This window comes from Streptopelia decaocto (genome assembly GCF_964273445.1).
Source record: "Streptopelia decaocto genome assembly, chromosome: 2".
NCBI classification, from domain to species: Eukaryota; Metazoa; Chordata; class Aves; order Columbiformes; family Columbidae; genus Streptopelia; species Streptopelia decaocto.
The window spans coordinates 48,289,492-48,314,471 of NC_138655.1; the positions used below are offsets into that span (position 1 = coordinate 48,289,492).

At 44.2% G+C, this 24,980-nt stretch overlaps 1 protein-coding gene across 3 annotated transcripts in view; it reads right to left on the reverse strand.

The window, feature by feature from the left end:
- Positions 1-15,564, reverse strand: part of TAF4B (TATA-box binding protein associated factor 4b) — a 79,835-nt gene extending 64,271 nt beyond the window's left edge. For all 3 annotated transcript variants that reach the window (XR_014183235.1, XM_082044510.1, XM_082044509.1), the window contains exon 1: positions 15,087-15,564. Coding sequence is in view for 2 of the 3 variants with exons in the window: in XM_082044510.1 (XP_081900636.1) it covers positions 15,087-15,399 (313 nt within the window). In the remaining variant the exon portion in view is untranslated. The remainder of the gene's footprint in view (positions 1-15,086) is intronic.
- Between the last annotated feature and the right edge of the window lie 9,416 nt (positions 15,565-24,980).

Here is a 24,980-nt window from a genome sequence, read left to right on the forward strand (position 1 = left end):
GCTGTCCCTCTGTCAGGGGTCAGCCTAAAAGCATTAAAATGTATGGTTTTCATGAAAGCAGCTTACAGACGAACAAGGAGATTCCAATGGAGAAAAACAAAACCACATCCCAACACCACTCTTCTGCCTTGTTTCCTTGCTTTTTGTTTTTTCTTTCAAACCTACAGCTATGTCCACCCAGCACGATTCAGCTCCTACCACCCTTCTCCTACACAGCTGTAATGACAAACAATTAAACAGTTAACAAACAATGAGTATTTTTACTAAAGCTTTCAAACAACAATCACCCTACTGAGGATCAGACAGATGCCATGGCACAGTCACATATTCCCTGCACTTGGAAAGCATTCAGCTACCAATGCCTCCTCCTCCTCCCCAGTCCCCTGAGGGCCTGGCTCTGGATAAACCCAGATGTTCCATCAGGGTCACAAACACAAAATGTCATCTGGATCCCTGGTCTCAACGGCTTCAGTTCCTTCAAGGGAGCTACAGTGCACCTTACCTTTGCTGGTGCCTCACCTCCCTCACCTTCAACAGCAGCTGCTGCAGAGTCCACCACCAACAAAACCTCCCTCCTTCTCAAACACCTCACTCAACAAAGGCCTGTCCCGTAAGAGGAAGGGGGAAGGCGCAGGAGAATGCCAGATACATAAATAAGAGCACCTCAACATTTTTTGAGGACTGCACTAAACTTTCTTGCAAGCTATTCAATATCTGAAGAATCCCAGATCTTCTATCCACACTTATGATCTCTCCTAGCATAAAAAAAGACTGCATCAATAGAATAGCCTTTTTACTACCTGGTTAGTCTGAAAGCTGTCAAAAATACTGCTGTGCAATGCAGCCTAAAACACTGCTTCTGTCTGAGCTGACGTGAATACAACTGGAAAAGCCACAAGCTCCTTGAGTTGGGTTTTGTTTAAAAAAAAAAAAAAAAAAAGTCAAGCCATAACCACATGCTCAAACAGTTTTTCATCCTCCACATCTAAAAGCATAAGAGGATACTGCAAGACAACACAAGACTTGGTATGAAATTCTGTAATGTCAACATATTGCCATTTACATAGCACACACAAACTGAGACTGCAAGAGCAGCATCTGTAGCGGTTTCGTCCTTTCTCAAGCAGCCTTTACCAGATGGGGCAGATGCACAGGACACTTGCATATCCAGAAAAATACTGTTACTCCATCTGACAACTCAGCTTTCTCCTACTGCACTGACATCTTGACTATAATTATACTTAGGGACAGATGGATCTTTTAATTTAATCAATGAATACCCAGAATCACAGAAAACATAACAGATTTCTAATTTTCTTTTCATGCCATCTTATTTCAACAGTGATTCATGGCACACAATTTATCATCAGTCAAAAAAGGTAATTTTTTTTTCTTGTTCCCATTGCATGCTTATGCAGATTCTAGGGGAAGAGAGAAAGCTGATGTTACCACACTGATTTTGATAGCAATAGCATTTTTCTCTGCCATAGGTCTACACTCAGGATGGCAGAAGTGTTACTTCTGGAGGTTTTAGGGCTTGTTTTCTAAATTTGCTTAAAAATGCCATTGCTAGCTCTACTCGTTGAAAAGGCACATATAAATTTATCATCTAATTCCTTTAGAGATTTGGAATGCATTAAGTGTTTTGTTTTCATGTATTTGGATATTTTGTCACTACTCATTAATTCGTTTTCAAGTCAAACCATCAGAAGCAGTTTCTACTTCTCCGAATCATATCACATACCAGAAACGGCAATGTCACCAGTCAACTCGATTATAGGTTTGGTGGGTTTTTTTGCACTTCTGAAGTTCCAGTTAGCATTTGCCGGAGATGGAGACCCTGCCTGAAGAGTCTCCCATCCTCCAGGCACTTGACTGGGGAGAGTTTCCAACAGACTCCACTGAACTTAAGAGCAACACAGCTAGCAAGCTTAAGCAAATACAATACAGTTCATATGCAAATTCATGAACATCTGAAAAACAAAAAGTAAATAAAACAAACCACTGCAAATCTTAACAAGTCCCAGTAGCCCCTTAACATTTGACCATGAGCACAATGACCCCCAACAGCACTGTACCCTGAAACAGAAATAATCTTTCCTCCTTGTAACAGGATTAGTCTATACAAAGAAATCCATACTTCACCAGAACACTGTAAAGTAACTTCAGGCTTATTCTTGGTAAGAGCATCCACAGAAGTTACCTAAGGCTGCTCCAGTGGTCATAGCCTTCGAACAGACAAGTAAGATGATGTCTGTTTATTTCCATATAGGTTATGATAAGAACCTGTTCCACTTGGAACAAACATTAATTTCCCTATATTTGTTCCATTTGGAAGAATTTTTTGATATGGTGGTGGCTTGTTCATGGCTGTAGCTTTTCACAACAGCTAGCAAAATTAGAACTCCAAAGTTAATATTACGGTAATCTAGTCACTGCTGCTTTTGTAGGCTTAATACCATAAATACCTGACGATAGCACAAATAAAGCTGAAGGCAAATTTGAAATGACTGTCATAGCTACAGATCTGTACAGTGAAAAGCCACAAGACATCACTTCAATGATGAAACAGAGTTTTGGGCAGTTACAACCTAATGTCGCAAAGTGACAGTAAACTGACAAGTGGATTGTCTGAAACAGTTTGAAAGCTGTTGAGAACAGCATTTAATTTTCACTTCCGATTGCCACAATTTAGTTATACTTTTTCACAAATTAAAAATACCCCCGGTCTTTTGATACTCCCTTTTCGCCTTGAAACAAAACCAACAACCTAACACTGAAGTCGACAGTGCAGGCTCCAGGAGGAGACACAGGAGGTGTCTTCTGCCAGAAGAGAAGGTTCCACAGCACTCAAAACCAATGCCTTAAGTCTCATACACCACAGACAGTTCATATGTGTGAAACAAGGGAACAGCAGGTGATGGTAACCTTGAGGTTCTCAATAGAAAGGTCACATACACAGACTCCTGCAGCTACCAAGATGCTACTATCGGAAATGCAGAGAAGATAAGTGCAAGAATCCATATTCTTCACATGGGAAAACTTAAAAAAAACACAACACCGAAACAAAACATAACATAATATTTATTATCAAGAGCTGTTTTCACATTCATTAGAAAGCATTTTTGCCAAACTAAATGTGAAAACAGATCAAGTCGTGCAACCATTGCAACCCCACAGGAAAACGGGCACAGGAGTAGGGAGGGAAACCACTGAACATCTGAAACATTGAAGTTTCAGCTAACTCTCCTCAGCACAGCACTTAAAACCAGAAAAGATACCTGCAATCACCAACCACAATACCAGAACCAGCTGCAGTTACCCAACAGCAACAGGGCATCTTTTTAACACTACAGGTGCCCTCTTTTGGGCAGTACTTCCAATAATGCACCATTTACAGGATACAGAGTTTGATAGTTTTACTGAAGTTGTTTCAGAGAACAGGAAAGACTTTCTCACCACTCGTGCATTTGATTGTAAGTGGAAGGTATGATCCCTTTGGGGCTACAAGGCTGTTCCTATTTTCAGATCACAAAAGAAAACCTAAGTGACTAGTTACCGGCAGAAATTAGTTCTTACATGCTTCACTAGAGGACTCAGGTGCTTCTCAAAGATTAGCAAACAGCCTTTTACAATGAATTGAGACTTCTGGCTCCAGATATTCTGCCTGTCCTGCCAAAAGCATCCTTTGGAAAGTTATTTATTTTTCTTGACTGCTAGAGAAGGCAGTTAAAATAAAATCAGCTATTTCAGCCCTTTGTTTCCTGCACACCTTCCTTCAGCTGCAATCCTGCAGAAAGGCTGGAGGGGAAGGAACCAACACCTGTAACCCAGATCAGCTTCTTCCAAAGCCACCCAGAAGGAGCCACTCTATAGCTTCTCACCTGGTAGAGGTCTCATTGAGATCTATACCACTTCCCTGCAGCAACCTGCCTTCTCCTGGCACAGGGGCTCCAGGAACCATGCCTCCAAAAAGAGCACCTGGCATCAATCCTGCAGAGCTCGGGCAGCCACCACCCAGAACAGCCTCTACCTGGGCAAGCCAGCAGTGTGTGCCACGGAAAACCAGACGCCTTCTATTGGAATTCCATTTGCTGATCAAACCTGAGGTGCCCTCACTGTAAATTTTTGCTGTCCCAGCACCACCAGCCAAGGAAATCTACCTTTTTCCAGATTTGGTTATAATGCAGTTCAAATTTTCTAAGCTGTAGCTGTGATCAGCATCCAAGCCAGGAATCAAGGAACACAAGTTAGCAGGAAGAACAGCTGCAAGATACCTCTTCATTGTAACTACAGAGAACCAAAAACTCACCAGAGACATGAAAAGGATGCTGTGGGATCATGGCAGAGATCTGTTTATGCCACTGTACGTAAGGCCATCTGCATGGGCTTCCCTGTATTTCAGGGAATAGTGTTAAGGAAACCACACTGTTATTAATGTAAAGCTGTGCTGCCAACTGAAGCTCAGGGTTTCATGCAGCAGTGTTCACCAATGTGTGCTGAAAGCATCCCACATGATGGCAACTTCCACCATTCAATTCCTACCACATAAGACAAGCCCGAGGACATTTCTGAAGGGGAACATCCAGAAGGAATTTCCTGAGATGAACCAGCCAGCAGGTGTGCTCCAGTGGAGATACACCATATGCTGCTACACATCAAGCTGAAGTTATCAGGCTAAGCCACCACTTTGATTACGTGGTTTACAACACAACTGCTCAGCACAACAGCTCTCTGGAACTGCTGGCTGGGGAGCAACATGAGGAAGTCAAGTCTCCTGTTCCTAAACCAAAATACAAGCAACAACCAACTGCATTAGACCCAACTCATTTAAGAGAACACAAGTTACAAAAGCTGCTTTCAAAGAAGGCTAAGTTTAGCTTATATCAAAACCAGGGGTGCCTGCATCAGGTACATTGCCAACTTTAGTAAAGTTCACTTTAACACCAATTACAGGTACAGGACTAAATGAGAATTTCAGGTCCCAAATCAGTAAGCGAACAGTTCAACAACAGAAATGTTTCCGATACTGAACTGACTTAACTTTTACATGACTCACATAACCCTTCTAATATGTTAAGGCTGTATGTTTTCAGATCAAGTATGGAATGTACTGCATGGAGGAGAACTACTTATTCCCCATGACCTTCACTTGGTGCTTGAGTCTTCCTAGATGTCTACTGCAGATTTCTGTACTGATGATGAAGAAACAAAGATAATAGCCCAATACGGAGGCAACATCCAGCTGTGCTTCTCACTGTCTTAGGAACGAAGCTACAATAAAGATCTGGCGACCACTCAAGGTTTCCTTGCCACAGGCTCCAAATAATGAGCTCAAACTTCTATTCTTTAATCAAATACAATTGATTTTGGACAACTGATCTTCTAGGAAGCCACAAAGATTGCCTGTTTGGGGCTTTTCCTGGGAAAGCACCTCTGATTGCTCTTAGATTTCCCAGACAAGAAGAGTAGAGGGCTCATCTACACCATGTGGGTCAAGTTGAGTTGTTCAGCTTGTACACTACACCTACAAAGCATTTAAGATAAATCATTCCAACTTTTGGAAGTCAATATTAGTTGATGCAAGAGGAATTCAGCAATGATCAGTCCATAATTACCACTGTTACGGCAGCAAAAAGAATCACATACCCAGGCTCTCAACCATTCTGCGCCCATGTCATTTCACTAACCAAATAATTATATATCTCACAAATCACCTCTGCACCCTTTCCCTCTGTTCCAGGGAAGGCTCTATACTAATGGGTATTTGTAGCAATGGCTCAGGATCAGTGACTAGCATGTAGATATTGTAGTGTTACAATGACATGCCTGATTTTGAGTTCAAATGAAAGACACCTTGTTTTGCCCACAGATGTGGAATTCACTTATTTCCAGGTCAGGAGAAAAGTTCAAGGTGCATAACCCCAATATGCTTTCATGCTCCAACAGAACACAGACAGCCTAAATAAAATACAATACAATGTTATACCCACAAGTTCTCTGAAGAGGTTGACTGCATCTTTGCCAACTGCACAAGCACCACACTGCAGATTCTTGTAAAGTCTTGTCTACAACTTTTAAGGTTGCATGAGCCTCAGATGTCTCACATTTCACCTTTTCAAAGCCAGGGACTCGCCTTCCTCATAGACATCACTGTCCAGTTGACAGCGCTGTTTCACTAGCATTAATGTTTCCCAGATTGCCTGCGTTGCCATGAGCAGCTTTTTAAATCACCGCACTCTCACAAATCTGTCACACGAAGAGCTCAAGAGATGTACAGCCCCAGTGAAGGCTGCTGCCTCCGGTAACTCCAACCTTTCTCTGGCAAAGTTCTGTGCTAACAGTGAGCACCAGCTCCTGAGACACTGAGTACAGGCACAGCCTTTTCAAGCATAGGGAGGCAGGAAAGGGAAAAACATCTCTCTTCTAGACAGTATGGAAAAAGAGTCTGACAACATATTGTTTCAAATAGACTGGAATAATGGACACCATGCATCTTTCTGAACGGTCTAAACAACAACCATTCTCCCTCCCTTCCTCCAGAAACTAGATACAAAGTGCTAAAAACTTAAAAATCTGAAGCCAGGTTTCACACACTGCTTAATCATTAAGTCTTATGCAAGCTGTTGGAGGCTAGCTGCTCATCAATGCATTTTGGTGCTCAGATGGATGTCTCTATTTAACAGTCTAGCAACTGGGCCCCCACAGTGCTAATGTGTGTTCACAGAGTCCAGGCCCATGTTTCAGAGCTAAGAGTTCTCTACTGCACACATGGTTGAGCTTCATCACTTCAGAATACATTTCTATCCACACAATTCTACAGTTACAGTAGAACTCTTGTGCAAAAAAAAAAAAAAAAAAAAAGGTAGTATACCTTTTATATATAGCAAACAACAGATGTCCCTACAAACCACCTAAAGAAAATCTGGACATTGCATTGATTCTTGGAGGGGCTGTAAATAACCAACAGGTCATAGATATTCTCTGGGCATAGTTCCAAGATGGCATTACTGTATCTGTTAGAATTCAACAGAATTTATTGTATTTATTACACTTGAATCCCAGGATTTTTTCTGGGTAGGTGTATGGGATTCCCGGCCAACGCTGCATTCTACAAGGCACTCTTATTTGGTATCATGAGAACATCTAGCTCTTATCTTTGGGCTATGTCTTTCAGCAACTGGGATCATTTTCCATCGGCATTTCCTCATCTCATTTTTGTGGTTTGCACCTTCGCTACTTAGGGCTTGGTTGCTTTCCTATCTGAGTAATCAGACAGTTCCAGGACTGTATACAGATAAGATGATCTGACTTAAGAGTTCTCCAGGATACAAGTTACTAAATGAAGGAGCTTCAAGTATTTGCAAAGGATTCAGCTGGTGGCAAAGGAGCCAAAGTGACAGTACCTTACTTCCAAGACAATTCCTACTGCACTGAAAAAGACACTAAATCTTGCACCTCACCCTCTTCTAGTTTGCTGTGTACTCCTAGTATTCACTGGAGTCAAATTCTCTAAAAAGCAACTTAGATGCTTGGCACACTGCAGCCATATATACACAGCACACAGCTTTATAAAGAGAGCACCTTTCTTATGAAGACAGCCTGAGAGAGCTGGGTCAAGCCTAGAGAAGGTTGAGAGGGGATCTCATCAATATTTATAAATATCTCAAGGGTGGGTGTCAAGAGGATGGGGTCAGACTCTTTTCAGTGTGTCCAACAACAGGAAGAGGGGAAGCAGGCACACACTGAAGCACAAGAGGTTCCATTTGAATGTGAGCAGAAACTTCTTCACTTTGAGGGTGCCAGAGCACTGGAACAGGCTGCCCAGAGAGGCTGTGGAGTCTCCTTCTCCGGAAACATTCAAAACCCACCTGGACACATTCCTGTGAAATCTGCTCTGGCTGAATCTGCTTTAGCAGGTAGGTTGGACCAGATGATCTCCAGAGGTGCCTTCCAACCCCAACCATTCTGTGATTCTGTGACCAGAAGGTATGCCAACACGCTGCCTTTTCCATTTCTACAACATTGTGAGCTATTAAGCTCTTACAAAGAATTGTGAAACTTAGAGAGTGTTGAACTACAAATCTTAATTTTAAACCAAGAGTTGCTAAGAACATAACAGGTGTCTTGGTAGAGTTCTAATAAAGGACAAGATCAGCCCCCTTTAAATCTCTAACTCCTTTAAGTAAGAGGAGAATCAATTCAATTAATCCAGCTTAATTTTGCAATGGGACACTTGTTTTCTTGGTGTTCACATGGGGACCGGCAGAAGGTTGAATTCCGCTCATTTTCCTCTAAAAGTACATATTCACTCCTCTGTTGGATGGATGTTCATTTAGTTCTGAAGGGCAAGCAAAGGGTTAACACTGAATTTTAACACTGATTGCCACCTTGCGCTAAGTGGGATGGAGCAAACAAAAACTCTTGTAGAAGACAGAAAAACCTTCATGGAAGTATTAACTTCTGTCTATGTGGATGCTGTGGCAACTGCCACCAAAACTGCGTGATATTTGTCAAACGGTTAGTATGCAAGCCATTTATAAAGTTGTTCTGAATACGCTTACCCCCTTCAACAAACACCATCAGCTGCCTTGAGCAGACTGCCTGGTAATACACCACCAAGGAGTCAACTGGACCCAGCTTTGATGGCTCCACTTGAACTAGATGGCAAATGCCACTTGATAAACGGCAAGTGAAAAATCTTCAGGTGTTGCACCAACCAGAGCGTGCTGCTTCACCCCCACCTGTTTATCTAGCCTGTACACCACACAAGCAACTCTGATTGCCCAGGCAACTCCTAAGAGCAGCCAGTACTAACTAAGCCGTCTCCTTTGCCTCAAACCAACTAGAAGCATGCACTAGAAGAGGTCTGCAAACACAAGCTATGAAAAACATGTACTATCTTAACATTTGACTGTTCTTAGTTCACCAAATCACCCCAGTAAGATCACTGAGCTTCACGACCCTAGATTTGCTCATCAGCAACAAGGATCTTCCATCTGCTGCCATTATTAACCTGCTTCAGTTGTGATCAGAGACTATTCTTCAAGATACTAGAGGGAAAGATCCATTAGTGGACTTTGTTATAAAGGTGACCCAGATGGCAGAACAGACCTTAATCCTGACAGTCTGAGTAGCAAGACACTTAGAAACATCTATTGTGATCTTTTCCACTTTGCAAATTGTACACATTTTTCTTCTGAAATTATCATAGTTTTCAGAGAAGTAGCTTCACAACAAAAAAGCATCTGGCTTTGAGTTTTTGTCCAAGTCATTAGGGCAGTACTAATTATTCATCTTTGATAGTTATCAAAAGCTTTGGAACTTACAGCAAAACTCCCATATACAACTGTAACATACAATCCTAACCACTAAGCACAGAATAGATTTCTACCACATGGCATGACAAATACTTGGTTCTCTAAGACAACTTAAAAAAAACTAGTATTGCATACTATTAAAAGTAACAACTCATGAGCTTACCTACTTTATCAGCATCTTTGGGAAGAGAATAATGAAACATAATTAGTATTTCTTCCAGCTGTCACTTGTGTGTGGATGACGCTATTTTTACTGCTACAAGCTGAAGGGTCCTTTAAGTACTGCAAAAGCAACAGAAGTCAGGCTCACATTTTCTCTCTTCTAAAGATTAAAAAAAAAGTTTACTATTCACCAATTGGTAGCTGTAATTCTTTGTAACGCACTCCAATTGATTGTAAAATCTGAACAGCATTTAACATTAATTTTACTGAGCATCATATTTCAGTGCTTCAGTATTCAGGATGCATTTGGTTGTGGTTTTTTGTTGCCTTTTTTTTTTTTTTTGGTGAAAGCCATAAATTCAGACGTTAGCTTTATATCTTCTGCCAAGATTTAAATCATAATTCCCAGAGGGCTGTGCATTTAATGATATGAAGGCATTGTTTTGCTAGACACATTCAGCCCTGAAAGGAAAATCAAGTCCTGCAGAGCAACTGAAATTTCTACTGGTTGCAGCAGAAGACACTATTTTTTATGCTCAATTTAGCTCCTCAAGTCTGCCAAAGCTTTGCTGACCCCTCCTCAAAAAAAGCTGACTGGTGTCACCTATTGTAAAGACAGAAGTTTGCAAACAATCTGGCCTGATAAACCTGCTGAACACAGGACATGCAATATGTAATATTTAGCCCCTACTAGTCATCCAATGCACAAGTATTATGCTCAAGCTTCATGAGATATTAACATCCAGAAACTGCAGAGTTTGAAGGAGTTTCTAGATTTTTTTGTGTTGTCGAAACAAGAAATCTTTGAATATCCTCCTCCTACCCAAACAAAATATGCACTAAGAAGTATTTTGAAATCAATGCTTCCTCCTATTCCAAAGTGAAAGACCAGATGCAATTATGAAAATATTTAATTCCTTGTGTGGTTTTACAGTCAAGAAATAAAAACTAGAACATGACAAAGGAAATTCAGAGTACTGTGCTTGAGAGGTATCAAGCCAACTTCAAAAGGAGAAGGCAGCAGCATCCAGATGTCTACCAGCCCTTAACTCTTCATGTTACCTTAGTTTCTATACACAATTAAGAGAAACCTGACGAGATCAGCCTCTGTACCACCCCACAGCACTTTTGGGATACCCACATCAGCTCTCTCTCTCTCCGTCACACCCGTGAGTGTCCGCACGCCGACTGCCTGCCTCTTGGGAGGCAGCCCTGGCCTCCTGCCATGAACACTGCTTGTGCTTTCTGCATGGTTACCCACTATCAGCCTAGATAAATAAACTCTAGGCAGCGGAAAACCTGCCACGGACAAGCCAAAAACATGCAGGCAAAGACAACTGAGCTGCAAACAGAAACCAAGAACTTGTACCTGCTGCCATTCCCCTCCAAGTCCGGTGCAAAGGAAACTCCACATGGTGGCCATGCCTTGCATCAGCTCACTAGTGCAAACTGAGGCAGACTGGGGGCAGCTTCTCTTTGCTGACACCATACTTGTTCAGGCCCATTGGTGTTAGCAATAACAGCGTAAAACAGAAATACTCACAGCAGAGGCAGCTGACGCTACAGCAGAAAGCATCAGCAGCTGCTGTCATAGCCCTGTAACCAGCAGCAGTGCCATCAGGTGAGCTTTTTGAAAGGCTTCTTGCTACAAGCCGATCCTAAGGTAACAACTGAGAATCCCTAGCATCCAGGAGAATTCTGTATTTTTTTCATCCCTCCACAAGAGCAGCAGATACATCTGCTAATTGCCCTTTCAATGCCTACCTGTAATGAGCATTCCAGGGATAGAATCAAAGACATAAAAACAGACACAGAAATGACAAAAAACTAAGTTAAAGAAAAGTAAAGAAGAAAGGAAATCAGGAAACAACCTTCTTCTCATTATTTTTATGCTCTTTTTCTACCCTCCTGTTCTCCAAAGCGGTGCAGGGCCCAAATACACTAAGGTGATCTATAGACATTCATCACGGCCTATGGAAACCTTGTCACTCCTTCCCCTTTCCAACCGTTTAAGCATTTTGTTAATAGAACAGCCCAGCCGTTTTTACCTCCAACATTAAGCTCCGGTTAACCAAGGACACAATTTCTTGTTAAGCAGATGGCCCATGACATGAGACATTTGTAGTTTTAGGAGCATCAGCACAGACCACACAATCACCAGAGCTCCGGACCAAGGGATCTGCTGGCAGTACGGCACTCGCCATGCTCATCTGCTCTCTGCTGAGTCCCACAGACTCATTTGCTACATGCAAACCCTTCTGAAATGCTGCTAATGTGTTTCTGACAATAAAAGAGCAATTGAGGAAAGGTCCCTTTGGTAGATCATACAATTCCCTCCAAAAAGCAAGACATAGTCCAACCATTCAGCCAAACAGCTGATGATACGTAAGGTCAAAATGCCACAACCCAACCTTCAAGGCAGAATCTGTTCAGCTGAAGATGTACAAAGGACAGTCCCCAGATGAAGTCTTATTGCATGTTAAAACCTCCAGTGGCAGCTGGCTGTAATCCAGGGGTGGGCTCACACCTCCTGACTGCTAGTAGAGGAGATACTCTACGGGTGAAGGAAGCACAGAATCATTTCAGTTGGAAGAGACCCTCAGCAACATCGAGTCCAACCATAACCTAACTCTAGCACTAAACCATGTCCCTAAGAACCTCATCTAAATGCCTTTTAACACCTCCAGGGACAGTGACTGCACCACTTCCCTGGGCAGCCTGTTCCAATGCCTGACAACCCTTTCCGTGAATAATTTTTTCCTAATATCCAATTTAAACCTCCCCTGGCACAACTTTAGGCCACTTCCTCTTGTATCACTTGCTACTTGGGAGAGAAGTCCAACACCCTCCATGCTACAACCTCCTTTCAAGTAGTTGTAGACAGCAGAGAAATCTGTAGACAGGAGGAAGGCATTGAGTACCAGCTGGCTACTCAGTTGAAAATCAGCATTTTGTAGAGGAGAGCATAGGAAGGTGTTGAAAAACCCTTGTTACTCATGTGCAAGTCCGGGTCCTGCAAGACTTGGAGAACTTGCAAAGCTCAGTGATCTTCCGTGGGCAACCAGGTAAAGCAGCACTTGGCAGAAGGACAACCCATGCTCAGAGAAGTGAAGTCATACCTGGTCATCCGCCAGTGCCTTTCCCACTGCCAGGCTTTATTCTGGGTAGAGATGAAAGAAAAAGAGCATCCTAAATCCCTGACTTCCAGGAACCTCTGCTGCCCCCACAAGCCACAAGGTCAAATGCAGCTCCCCTGGTGCCCTTCCTTCCCAGACTGCAGCACCATAGAAGCACAGGAGCAATGCCTGCTCCAGGCCACATGCAGTTTAAGAGTATTTCAGGATGACCAGTACAGGCAGTGCTGTCCAACCCTCCCCAGAACAACCAGTTCAAATACCTCCATTTGAAACTCAGGGGGAAAACGCTTTCTGTATGCATTTTTCTTAACAGGTTGAATACCATGATTTTAAAGCCAAGTGCATCCTCTCTTCTGTATTTTGTCCTGATTGGTTAGAGTTTACAATTTGTTTGAAATACAGATGTTTCAACCCTAAGAATTTGGTGGTTTATTCCACTGTCTTTTCTAAACACGCTAACACTTGTAGCTTTAATAGCATTCATTTTGCATTTAAGTTTCCGAATGATTGTATTAGTCATTAACAATCAAATCTACATAGAAGACAGAGGTAGAATACTAATACTTACTCAGGCCAGAATGCATTTTTAAATTGTCTTTAGGATAATTATATAGAGACGTTTCTCTGAAACAGCGATCTATTTGAAATCCAACAACTTCCGTCCTCTTTCTGGAACATTACTCTCTACAGTTACTTTCAATTTACAATGCTGTACACAGTACTGGGACCTCTGAACTTCCAATAGAAAGCCTGCTCGCTTTGTTTCTTGTCCCAGCAGCAAGGAAAATAAGCTGATGCAACTGAAGGGTAACTGCCATGACACAAGTTAAATGTCATTCAGCAGGATACCTTGATGTAATCAAGCCAAGCTACTAGGAAAAACAAAAGTTCTACTAACCTGTAGTTCCCAAACTACAGGCAACTCACCTTCATGAAAAGATGTTTAATTCCAGAAAGCAAAAATATTAGAGAGAAAACCTGAAGATCTGGGGGGCCCTACTACAAAAAGAAAAATTTACATTGTGGTTCATTTCAGAGAAAGGTTGGCAAGGATTTAGACTCATCCTTGAGTGCTGATTACCCAGACATAGCATCATGTGAGTGCTGGGAATCCACAGTGAAACTTACTAATTAAAGGCAATGTATTTTTCAAATTACATTAGGATCATGTATTTGCTTGAGAGGTGCAGGTCTTTGATAACGACATGGAAGGTTGGGGGAGAAAAGAAAGAAAAAAGGAAAATATGCAAATATGTACCAGCAGCACAGGAATTAATGTAAAACCAGTCATCCTTTAGGCGACATCCTACCTGAAAGTAATTGCAACAGATGCTCTAACAAAGGAACTGTCCTGGCAGGAAATCATTGTAGCAACAATAGCAATAACATGATTACAAATCTTGGGATCTCAATATAGCAAGATCAAGACCAGTGGAATCAAAGTCATGTTTTTTTAAAAAAAGCATTTAAATACAGCCAAACAGGGAAGAGAGGGAAGTTTAGAACCAAGAGCATCTTCTTCCTCTTGTAAGGAAGTGCGGGTAGGAGCTCTGGCTAACCCTGTGCTGCTACGCAAAGTATAAAGCCATCTTTATCAGCACTATGCAATTCCTACATCAATATCTTCCTTGCCACTATAGGAAGTACATCTTTAAGTGTGGTACCTCTCTCAACTCTTCTTTTCCCACATATGGTTTACAGAGAAAAGCATTTCAAAGGGCAACACGTCACGAAATTTTAACATTACGCTCCTTATGCAGGGTAATATTTTCTTTTATTAACGATTCACATTGGCCTGGTTGTAACAGTGAAAACAACTCCTCCAGAACAGCTTGCTTGGAGGGGGAGTAAGAGCACTGTGACTTGCACTGTACGTGGGAGTTACTTTGCAGTCTCCAACCCACGCTCACACTTCGCAGCGTCACCCGTTCATCCAAGTTCCTCGAAAGCCTCAATTAGTCTTTTTCAAGTCACAAATCAAGGTAACTTGGCCACTAAGTTTCTGGTTAGTCCTCCTGCTCCTCGTGCTATCCAGCAAAGTAAGTATAAAGTTGCCTTAATCCAGAGACTTCCAGATTCATCCTCCAGATACGCCGTACGCACCTCAGATGCTTTAAGCATCCTCATTGCTAAGTGACTTAACCCATGTACGTTTCCAACGCCATGCAAGACAGACAAACAACCCAATTCCCAGAAGTTTGGGGCAGAAAAGCAACTCGCCCCAAACTTCGGGCACAGCCGCGAACCGCCCCCTCCTGCGGCGGCAGCTGCCGTTCCCCCCGCCGCCCTGCCCGTCCTTCGCTACGGCTCGTCCCCCGCAGCAAGGGCAAGGCGACGGGCTCCCGGGGACGAGCGGCTGCCAGCCCGTCCTCCCCACCCGCTCCCAGGCAGCGGGGAGCGCGACACGCCAGGTGAGCCGCGACACGGGAGCCAGCCCGCAGCCCGGGCAGGGCGACCGCCCACTCACCTGGGGGCAGCTGGAAGTTGGCCGGTAACTGCAGGGTGGCCGTGGGCGGCCGCTTGGGCGCCACGGGCCGCGGGCCCCCCGGGGCGGCCACACTCGCCACCACGGGAGCGGCCGCCAAGCGCGGCGGCGGCGGTTGCGGGGCGGCGGAGGGCGCGGGGCCGCCGGGCACCTTGGCGGTGGGGCTGCCCGGCTCGGGCACCGGGCCCGCAGCGGGGGCGCAGAGGAGCTTCACGGGCGGCGCGGCGGCCGCCGCCGCCTGCTCCGGGTGCCCGCTGGGCATCAGGCTGACGGGGGCCGCCGCCGAGGCGCTCATGGAGGAGGATGCGGCGAGGGGACAGGGGGTGGCAGCGTGGCGTAGGGCCCCGCGCCGCCCCGCAGCATCGCGGGCGGGAGACGCTCAGGCGCTGCGCCGGCCGCCGGCTCGCTCGCGGAAACACATGGTGGCCCCGCTCCGCCGGCTCCCGCGCACGTGGGCCCGGCCGGCCCACCCTCCCCAGCCGGCGGCGGGCGGGAGCGAGCGAGGGCGGGCGGCCGGGCGGAGGGCGGGCCCACGCCGCCGGCGCACCCTACTGCGGCGGCGCCCGGCCCAGCCGGGCCTGGCCCCACCGCCCCTCAGAGCGCGCCCGGCCACGGCGCGTCCGTGGCCGCTGTGTTTATAGAGGCATGCGGACGCCACGCAGGCGCCAGACTCGTTTCCCCCGTTCCCCACGGAGAAAGTTGGCGGCACCCCCACGCTTGGGAGGAGGGGGGTGCGCCCAGGCCGGCCCGGGACGACGCTGCGGGGCTCCGCTGGGAAGGCGACGCCGCCCTCGCCCCGCTGCGGGACCCGGGTCCCGCCACAGCCGCCGCAGGGCAGCACCGGCCGCCCGCCTCCTCTCCGAGCCCCGGGTGTACCGGGTGGTGCGGGCACAGCAGAGCCGAGAGCCAGCGGGCCGGGCGCTGCTCATCCCGCCCGCCTGCGCCAGCCCTCCGGCTGTGTCTGAGGGCTGCAGGTGGCCTTGGGGTTTCCCTTAAACACAAAGGGGCTCCAGCAAGAAGCTCTCCACGTCACGGTCAGCTCGGGGCCGCAGCTGAACTTGCTGACAGGCTGAAGAGCCAAGCACAGCACATACCTGTAGGGATGAAGGGGATAAAGTCGTCCCGTTTGACCTTCGTGCCCAGGGCTCGGTTTGAGGAGAGGCTGAGGAGGGACAGTGCAGTTCACTCTCCTTGCAAAGCAAGCGTGATGATTACAGGATACATACAACAATTTTTGGAGTATAACTGAAGGTATTTGCTCATTTGATAGGGATGTCAGCATGACCTTCAGTAATTCTGTTTGGAGGCTTTTGTGTATCATAGCTAAGTTTGGGCTAAATTTCAGTAGGTTTTGAAGCATGCTCATGCACGTGCTTCTCTTTACCCAAAAAACTTAAGAGGTGTTGCTCATCTGTCCAACTTGAGCACAGCATGATTACCAAGGCCTGGTATACAGTTCATTGCAGTGGTACAAAAAGCACAAAATCCAACCAAATGTTAGGAGAGCAAAAAATAATGACTCTTGTATTAAACATACTTTGCAAAAATGTTTTTTTCAGGTAGAAATGAAGAAATTATAATACTTGAGGATACACTGAAAATCATGTAAAACGTGAACAGAATGCAAGAAGTTATACAACTTATCTTTCCATGCCCTGATAGATAGTTCCATGCACTGCTGCTTACAGGTTTGTCACTGTGGGAGCAAAGGAAACACTCCTCTCTTCAACAATTCCCATTCAAAATCTTGCTTGATTTCAGAGTATTACTGCTTTAAAATACTGTCAACACCAACCAAAACAGCTACAGAACAGAAATCCCTTGAGGTGAGAGTGCATATGGCCACAGCTTAATTTCCAGCAGAGTCACAACACAGGCAACTGCCCTCCCAAACTCTACTAGTACAGGTAACAACAGGCATGAAGATAAGTCGAATGGACAAGCTGGATAAGTGCCTTAGTCTCTTACCTGCGTGCCAGGTTCATTCTACCGTGCTTTTACCAATGTTGTTACACTGGTAGCTTTAACAGATTGCAGAAAGCGCAGCTATTGCACCTGCCTTTGCAACTTACCAGGTAAGAAACACAGTGCCACAGAGGTCTATATTTAGGAACACAAAAAGAGGACTGTTCAGGATCCAAACACAGTATTTGCTCTTTCACACAGCATCCCCTCTCCTTCATCATGGCAGCTATCACCTTGCCCCAGCTCTCACCATGCTGACCATTCCAAAACAAACAGCCCAAAATCCCAAAGAGGCAGCAGGAGCAAGGATTAGAGTTTCCAAATGTGAGAGCCAGCTAGGAAAATGGTGGAAGAGGAAGCGATGGGATAACGCAGGAGGGAGGCAGTCTCTGTACACCTAAGAGCTCTGCCAAGTCTGAGCAAATTGCATCGCTTCTTGTGCCTATGAAGCTGTGTTATACACAAAGTAACAACCAGGACGCAGTGAGTTACGTCCCACATACCAAAGGATGCTCAGAGACCAGGAGACAGGGAAACTTCAGTTCCAGCGAAGACCAGCAGTAATTGATGGCAGAAGGAGGAGGATCCAAGGGAAGGTACGCTGTCCGCTCTTCTTGGACTTCAGGAAGAATGGAGTTGGCACGTTCCTTAAGGCCAAGTTTTTCTCTTCTTGGGGCCATTCAACTTCTGAAGGAATCTCCGAGCCCTCCCTACAAGTGCTCTGGAATGAAAGTGTATGTGGAAGAGACAAAAAGAAACAGCTGAAGCCAACAGACGTCTATGCACTAAAGCTGTGAAGCACAACAGACTGTGAAAAGACGAAGTAGAAAATACAGCATAGCAAGAGAAAAACATACGGAGGCTGAAAAAGGAACAAAGGACGTGATATGAAAGACGATTCAGAAAAAGGTATAGCACAATGATAATAAAGAGGCAAAACCAAGCAAACATCCCCCCACCACCACTGAACAAAGCCCAGAAGATTTAGAAATATGCGCATCTTAAAAAAAAATGGGCTAAGTTAAAGTGCTGTAAGTGTCGTCTCCAAACAAAGCAGATGCACCCATCATTCTGTGAAACTGCCCAGGAGATAAAAGAAAGAGTCCTTTTTCCAGACTGGAAAAATGTGTTATAATAGAAGACTGAATATTACCAGTATGTAGTCTTCATTACCTATGTTAAGAGATATGCAAAAAGTCAGTCAGAATAACAAGGAATAAAGAATCTGTAATTTTAAAGCTATTTTCATAACAGAACAGGTTACAGCACATGTGAGAAAAGTTACTTTTGTCAGTACCCAGAGTTTTGTTGTTTTGGTTTGTTTTAAATCTTTGTTTTCTTGAATGACTGCTACCACAAAAAAAAAAAAAAAAGTCAGAATTAAGTCAGCATTCTTGTTTACAACTTTTTTTTTTTCCAAGACCTTATCCAGGAAATACTGATAAACAGGATAACTGCTTGTCAAAGTCATCTAAAGATACATGGAGCTGTTCATACCATGAATGCCCAGCCTTGGCAAACTGACCTGCTTTACTACTTCAAATAAAGCATGAATGGACTCATCTGACATTCATGTAGAAGTGTCTTCCTTAACTTCCAGGCGCAGGAGAGCACAACAGCAAACTACAAACAACAGTCCAGATCTCTTTTCCAGGAGCTGTTAGGTTACTTACTGCCCATAGTTTGGTCTGTGTAACCCCTTCCCAGCCGCTGACACTTACACAGAGCACACTGAATCGGTCTCTGCTGTTCTAAGCTTTCTTGAGGCTTTCAAATAGCATATTTAAAATATAAACCAACTACCCACCCTCCAAAATTCCTCTCCAGGCAGCAGGCCTTAACTTTTCGAAAGACAAACCTTTATAAAGTCCTCTAGATGTTAAAGTCAGTTTCACATCCAACACGTTGGTTTTAGTTTCCTACAACCATATAAAATCCGTCTAATATGCTTCAGGGTTTTTAATCTGCAATGATCCTTTCTATTAATATAAAAGATTTATTTTCTCTCTGATTGATAAATCGTCAATTAAATACAACCAGCAAATTAGCTGGAATGAGAAACTTGTAGTACAGAGTGTTTCAAAAAGATGGACCCACTTTCATGATGGCAACACGTTACAATTACACAAAAATTTGCAAACAGTTTAGTGAGTTACCAAGTTTGAGTAACCTTTTTATAAATGCCCTATCTTCCCTCTACCTGCTGTATGGCCAACATCAAGATGATAGCTGAATTAATCCCAAACGCCTCTCCCATTGGGTCCATGTTTTTGAAACAACCTGTATTTCCCTTAAACTTTTTTTAAATGACAGAGACTTAGCAGCACTACGGAATTAACTTTAACATGTAACAGGAACATGATGGGAAGGAATACATGTGAAGATTTAATCTCATTAGTTAAACTAGTAAAGTTTATTGGGAAAAATTAAAAACTTACCATGAGACAAGTTAAATAGTAATAAAGAACAGTAGCTCTTTAGGAAAAAATGCTAAAAGAAATTATATACTGTAGATAAAAGCAATAAAAAAACCCAACAGGGAGTAGAAAATAGAAAAATCATTTTTTAAAAAAGTAAGAATGAGTTAGTTGGAAATACAAGAATAGAAAATACGACAAAAAGAGGAAGTAATGGGAATACAGTTGCAAATGTGAATTTATTTACTAATGAAAACGGCCAAGTGAAATCACAATTGGCTATTAATTATCCGCAGTAACCACACCTATACACTAAGTTCGCAATTTGAGTAGATTTTTTTAAAGTTATAGTCAGCATTACAGTCTGCCCTGTTTATTCTGTCTTGACTGATGATCTTTTATGGGGATCACAGAATCACAGAATGTTAGGGATTAGAAGGGACCTCAAAAGATCATCTAGTCCAATCCCCCTGCCAGAGCAGGAACACTTAGATGAGGTTATACAGGAAGGCGTCCAGGTGTGTTTTGAATGTCGCCAGAGTAGAAGACTCTACAACCCCCCTGGGCAGCCTGTTCCAGTGCTCTGTCACCCTTACTGAGAAGAAGTTTCTTCTCAAATTTAAGTGGAACCTCCTGTGTTCCAGTTTGTACCCATTACCCCTTGTCCTATCATTGGTTGTCACCGAGAAAAGCCTGGCTCCATCCTCGTGACACTCACCCTTTATATATTTGTAAACATTAATGAGGTCACCCCTCAGTCTCCTCTTCTCCAAGCTAAAGAGCCGCAGCTCCCTCAGCCTTTCCTCATAAGGGAGATGCTCCACTCCCTTAATCATCTTTGTTGCCCTACGCTGGACTCTCTCCAGCAGCTTCCTGTCCTTCTTGAACTGAGGGGCCCCGAACTGGACACAATATTCCAGGTGTGGTCTCATCAGGGCAGAGTAGAGGGGAAGGAGAACCTCTCTTGACCTACTAACCACCCCGATTCTAATACACCCCAGGATGCCATTGGCCTTCCTGGCCACAATTACACAGTCCTGGCTCATGGTCATCCTACTGTCCACCAGGACCCTCAGGTCCCTTTCCCCTACCCTGGTGTCTAATAGGTCATTCCCCAACTTATACTGGAACCTGGGATTGTTCCTGCCCAGATACAAGACTCTACACTTGCCCTTATTGTATTTCATTAAATTTTTCCCTGCTGAAGTCTCCAACCTGTCCAGGTGTCACTGGATGGCAGCACAGCCTTCTGGCGTGTCAGCCACTCCTCCCAGCTTGGTGTCATCAGCAAACTTGCTGGTAGTACACTCTATTCCCTCATCCAAATAATTGATTAATATATTGAATAATATAGGCCCCAGTACTGACCCCTGAGGCACTCCACTAGATACAGGCCTCCAATTAGACTCCATCCCATTGACCACGATTCTCTGGCTTCTTCCCTTCAGCCAGTTCACAGTCCACCTCACTACCCGATCATCCAGACCGCACTTCCTCACTTTAGCAGCAAGGATGCTGTGGGAGACTGTGTCAAATGCTTTACTGAAGTCAAGGTAGACCACATCCACTGCTCTGCCATCATCCATCCATCTTGTTATGTCCTCATAAAAGTCAATGAGGTTGGTCAAGCACGACTTCCCCTTTGTGAAGCCATGTTGACTGCCCCTAATGACCCTCTTATCCTTGGTATGCCTTGAGATGGCACCAAGGAGAAGTCATTCCATCAGTTTCCCAGGGATGGAGGTGAGGCTGACCGGTCTATAGTTACCCTGGCCCTTTTTGAAGACTGGAGTGACATTTGCTTTCCTCCAGTCCTCAGGCACCTCTCTCATTTCCCAAGACTTGGCAAAGATGATGGAGAGTGGTCCAGCAATGACCTCAGCCAGCTCCCTCAGCACCTGCGGGTGCATCCCATCCGGACCCATGGATTTATGGACGTCCAGATTGCCTAATGGCTCCCTAACCCAGTCTTCATCTACCGAGGCAAACTCCTCCATTGTCCTGACTTCCTCTGGGGTCTCAGGGGTACAGGGCTCCCCAGGACAGCCTCCGGCAGAGTAGACAGAGACAAAGAAGGCGTTCAGTAACTCTGCCTTCTCTGTATCTTCTGTCACCAGGGCACCCACCTCGTTCATCAGTGGGCCTACATTGCCTCTGGTGTTAGTTTTATCTGCCACATATTTGAAAAAGCTCTTTCTGTTTTCCTTGACGCCTCTTGCCAGGTTTAATTCTAAGGAGGCCTTAGCTTTCCTAGTTGCCTCCCTACACCCTCTGACAACAGCCTTATATTCTCCCCAAGTGGCCAGCCCCTCCTTCCATGATCTATAAACTCTTCCACTTGAGCTTACCCAGCAGCTCCCTGTTTAACCACGCAGGTCTCCTGGTTCCCTTCCTTTTGGACATTCAGGTCACAAATGCCAAACTAAACATCATACTTATTTATATAAGTCAAACTCTTTGTTCCACTAGGTACAATACACTGCAGCTTTAAAACCTTATAAAACATTTAAAAGTACAACAGGAAGGTACAACAAAAGAATTAGGTATATACTTTTATATTGTTCTAAGCTGTAAAGCTTGGCTGAGTATATTGAGCTACTAATAACAAAGAGAGCTAACTGAACATGGAGCTTAGCCACATGGTGAGGTGCAGTAAATTCCAGCAGAGGAAGCCCATCTGGATGTGTACCTTCAGTTCCTGCTGGTTTGGGTGTCACGAAATATTACACGGAGGCACCCCTAGGTTAATTTAAGGGACAACAGAGTCCAAAACAACTTTTATTAAACCAATGAGAAACAGGGTTTTAGCACTCCACAAGTGACTTAAATACAGGTTCGGATATCAGTTGAGGAAATAATTTGAAGGGGCAGCAACTAATACAACAGGCGGTCCACAGTGTGCATGCACGTGGCTGCACCAAAACAATGCCGGAGCCAGCCTTGGGTCGCGGAGAAGCACACACTTGCCAAACACGGTGCAGGATTATTTTTTTAAAAGAGATGCATGCCCTCGTAGTGAGTACAGGAAGTGTACACTCGCGATTCCGCGAGGGTAAATTTATAATACACTCGCAATTGTGCGAGGAAATAATTTACTTACACGTGCTAGTGTGCACGGTATCCTACACGTGCTTATGTGGAAGCACGGGAGGAGAATACACTCGCGATTGTGCGAGGATTAATTTAAAGTACCCGTGCAAATGTGCACGGAAAATACATGTGCAAATGTGCACGAAAAGTATAAATGTACTCGCAATCCTGCGAGAAGTTTTACTTACACACGTGGCAGCAAGGCAAGCGGAGTCTCCATCCCGGGGAGCGGGGCGGGGCCCATGGCTCCCGGCAGCAGTGGCCAAGCTCGTGCTCCGAGGGACCCGCGACAATGGGCGGAGTCGCTGACGAGAATCCCGTTTTTATACTGGCTGATCAGATCTGACCTGTAGGCATTCTAGAAGCTTCTCTGCACCCCCACACTGGCTCCTTGACACTCCCTTCTCATAATGGCCCTAGCCAGGGTGCTCTGGGGCCAAACAAAAGAAGCTGTTAGCCTCAAGTAGCAGAGAAAGAGGGAGATGCGCCCACTCCTTCCAAACTGAAGGCGGGGGGAGGGGGAGAGAGGGGGGTTGCATTCCGCCACATTGGGGAACCCAAAGCTACATCATCCTAGAATCACAGAATACCAGGTTGGAAGGGACCACAAGGATCATCTGGTCCAACCTTTCTTGGCAAAAGCACAGTCTAGACAAGATGGCCCAGCACCCTGTCCAGCTGAAGCTTAAAAGTGTCCAACACTGGGGAATCCACCACTTCCCTGGGGAGATAATTCCAATGGCTGATTGTTCTCATTGCGGAAAAAGTTCCCTCTCGTGTTCAGTTGGAATCTCTCCAGGTTTTACTTGCACCCATTACATGAAGCCACAGAAGTGATCTGATGAGGTGGGAAGGTCAGGGAAGCACATGCACCTCACAGGCTAGGCTTTAAGTGAGGAAGAAAGATCAGAGGACTAAATGAAAAGAAGGGAAAGAGAGAGAGAAGCGAGGAATGGCCACAAGCAATATAAATGGTTAGCTGAAAATACACAGTAATGGGAAATAGGTGCAGTTAAAATGTCTCTGCAAAAGAGGTTCACAGTATTAAAGGCTTAGCCATCAGGCACAAATATATTCTCAATGGAACACAAAGAGTAAAAAAAATGTCTAAGACTTAACATTTTAAGAACTACATAACTGTATTAAGAAGTCATACTGGATACCACTTGCTATCTGGTAAAATTCAAAAAGAAAGCAGTTGTATCACTGAAGCTGCAGTGGCCTATAATAATAATGCAGCATGAGGTAAAGTGACATTGCTAATCTATTTTCCATTAATAAAGTATAGCGCTGCAACATTTAGTGAATGAAACAGGAGAAAAATCAGAACTTACTGGACTCATGATACCACTGAGCAGTAAGTATCCCATTTGCAAAAAGTTACAGTAGAAAAGGAAAAAAAATGTGGGTTCTGACAGATTTTACATATCTTGTACCAACGCTAACTAGAGCAATCATCAGCTCCTCAATAACATGTTAACAACTTTTTTATGGCAAACACACGTACAAGAAAAAATTAATATGTGAATATATACCTCTTTGTAGAGCACAAGATGAATGAGCATATTGGTGTTCATTTACCACCTTAAACAGAGACTGGAATTCTGCTATAGGATGTCTTCCTGTTCTTTTATGCCTTAGTATTAAACAAGCTCAGGTGTCAGTCAGAGCTATACTCCACTAGGTACATTCCAAAATTTAAAAATGTGTACTGTATTTTATTGCATTTATCAGCATTTTATAAACACATAGGTAGTTATGCCAGATATTAGAAATTTTTATTTCTAAAAGAGAACAGAACGCTCAAGAATTAACACTTTGGTGAGTATTCCAACTTTGTTGAGAAAATAAGCCTAGAGTTCAGTTATTTTTTCTCTGGGGAGAAAAAAAGGCAAACTAAACTGACTAACCAAACACCAACAAACACCACTGACTGGAAAACAGACATTGCAAATGAGTTTCATCAGGGCAAACCATGAATTCTTCAAATTACAAGGTTGTGTCCCTGTTTTCCTCTGTCCTCAGAAGTAATCACGTAGTAGGAAACTATTGCTGGACTGGTGTATTTAATTTCTACCTCCTTGTGCTTGCATATCATTGTGGATTAAGCAGGTGCATGTTTTTTAGCTGAACTGCTGGCTGTCCACTGGGAATTCATAATCTGATTCTCCCTTAAGCACACACAAAGCATAAAAGCATGGAAATATACGATTTCTGAACCTGGAACTGCAATCTTGCATCCTTCTTTTAGTTCCATGGATGTCTCAAACATATTGGTTTACTTGACAAAAAAGAAAAGGTGCCTGCAAAGAACACCTGGATTTATCGTTTTACTTTTACTTTTGCTGAAAAATAAAAAGATCAAGACTCTTTTTTTCTTCCCCTCTCTCCCCTCCCCATCCTG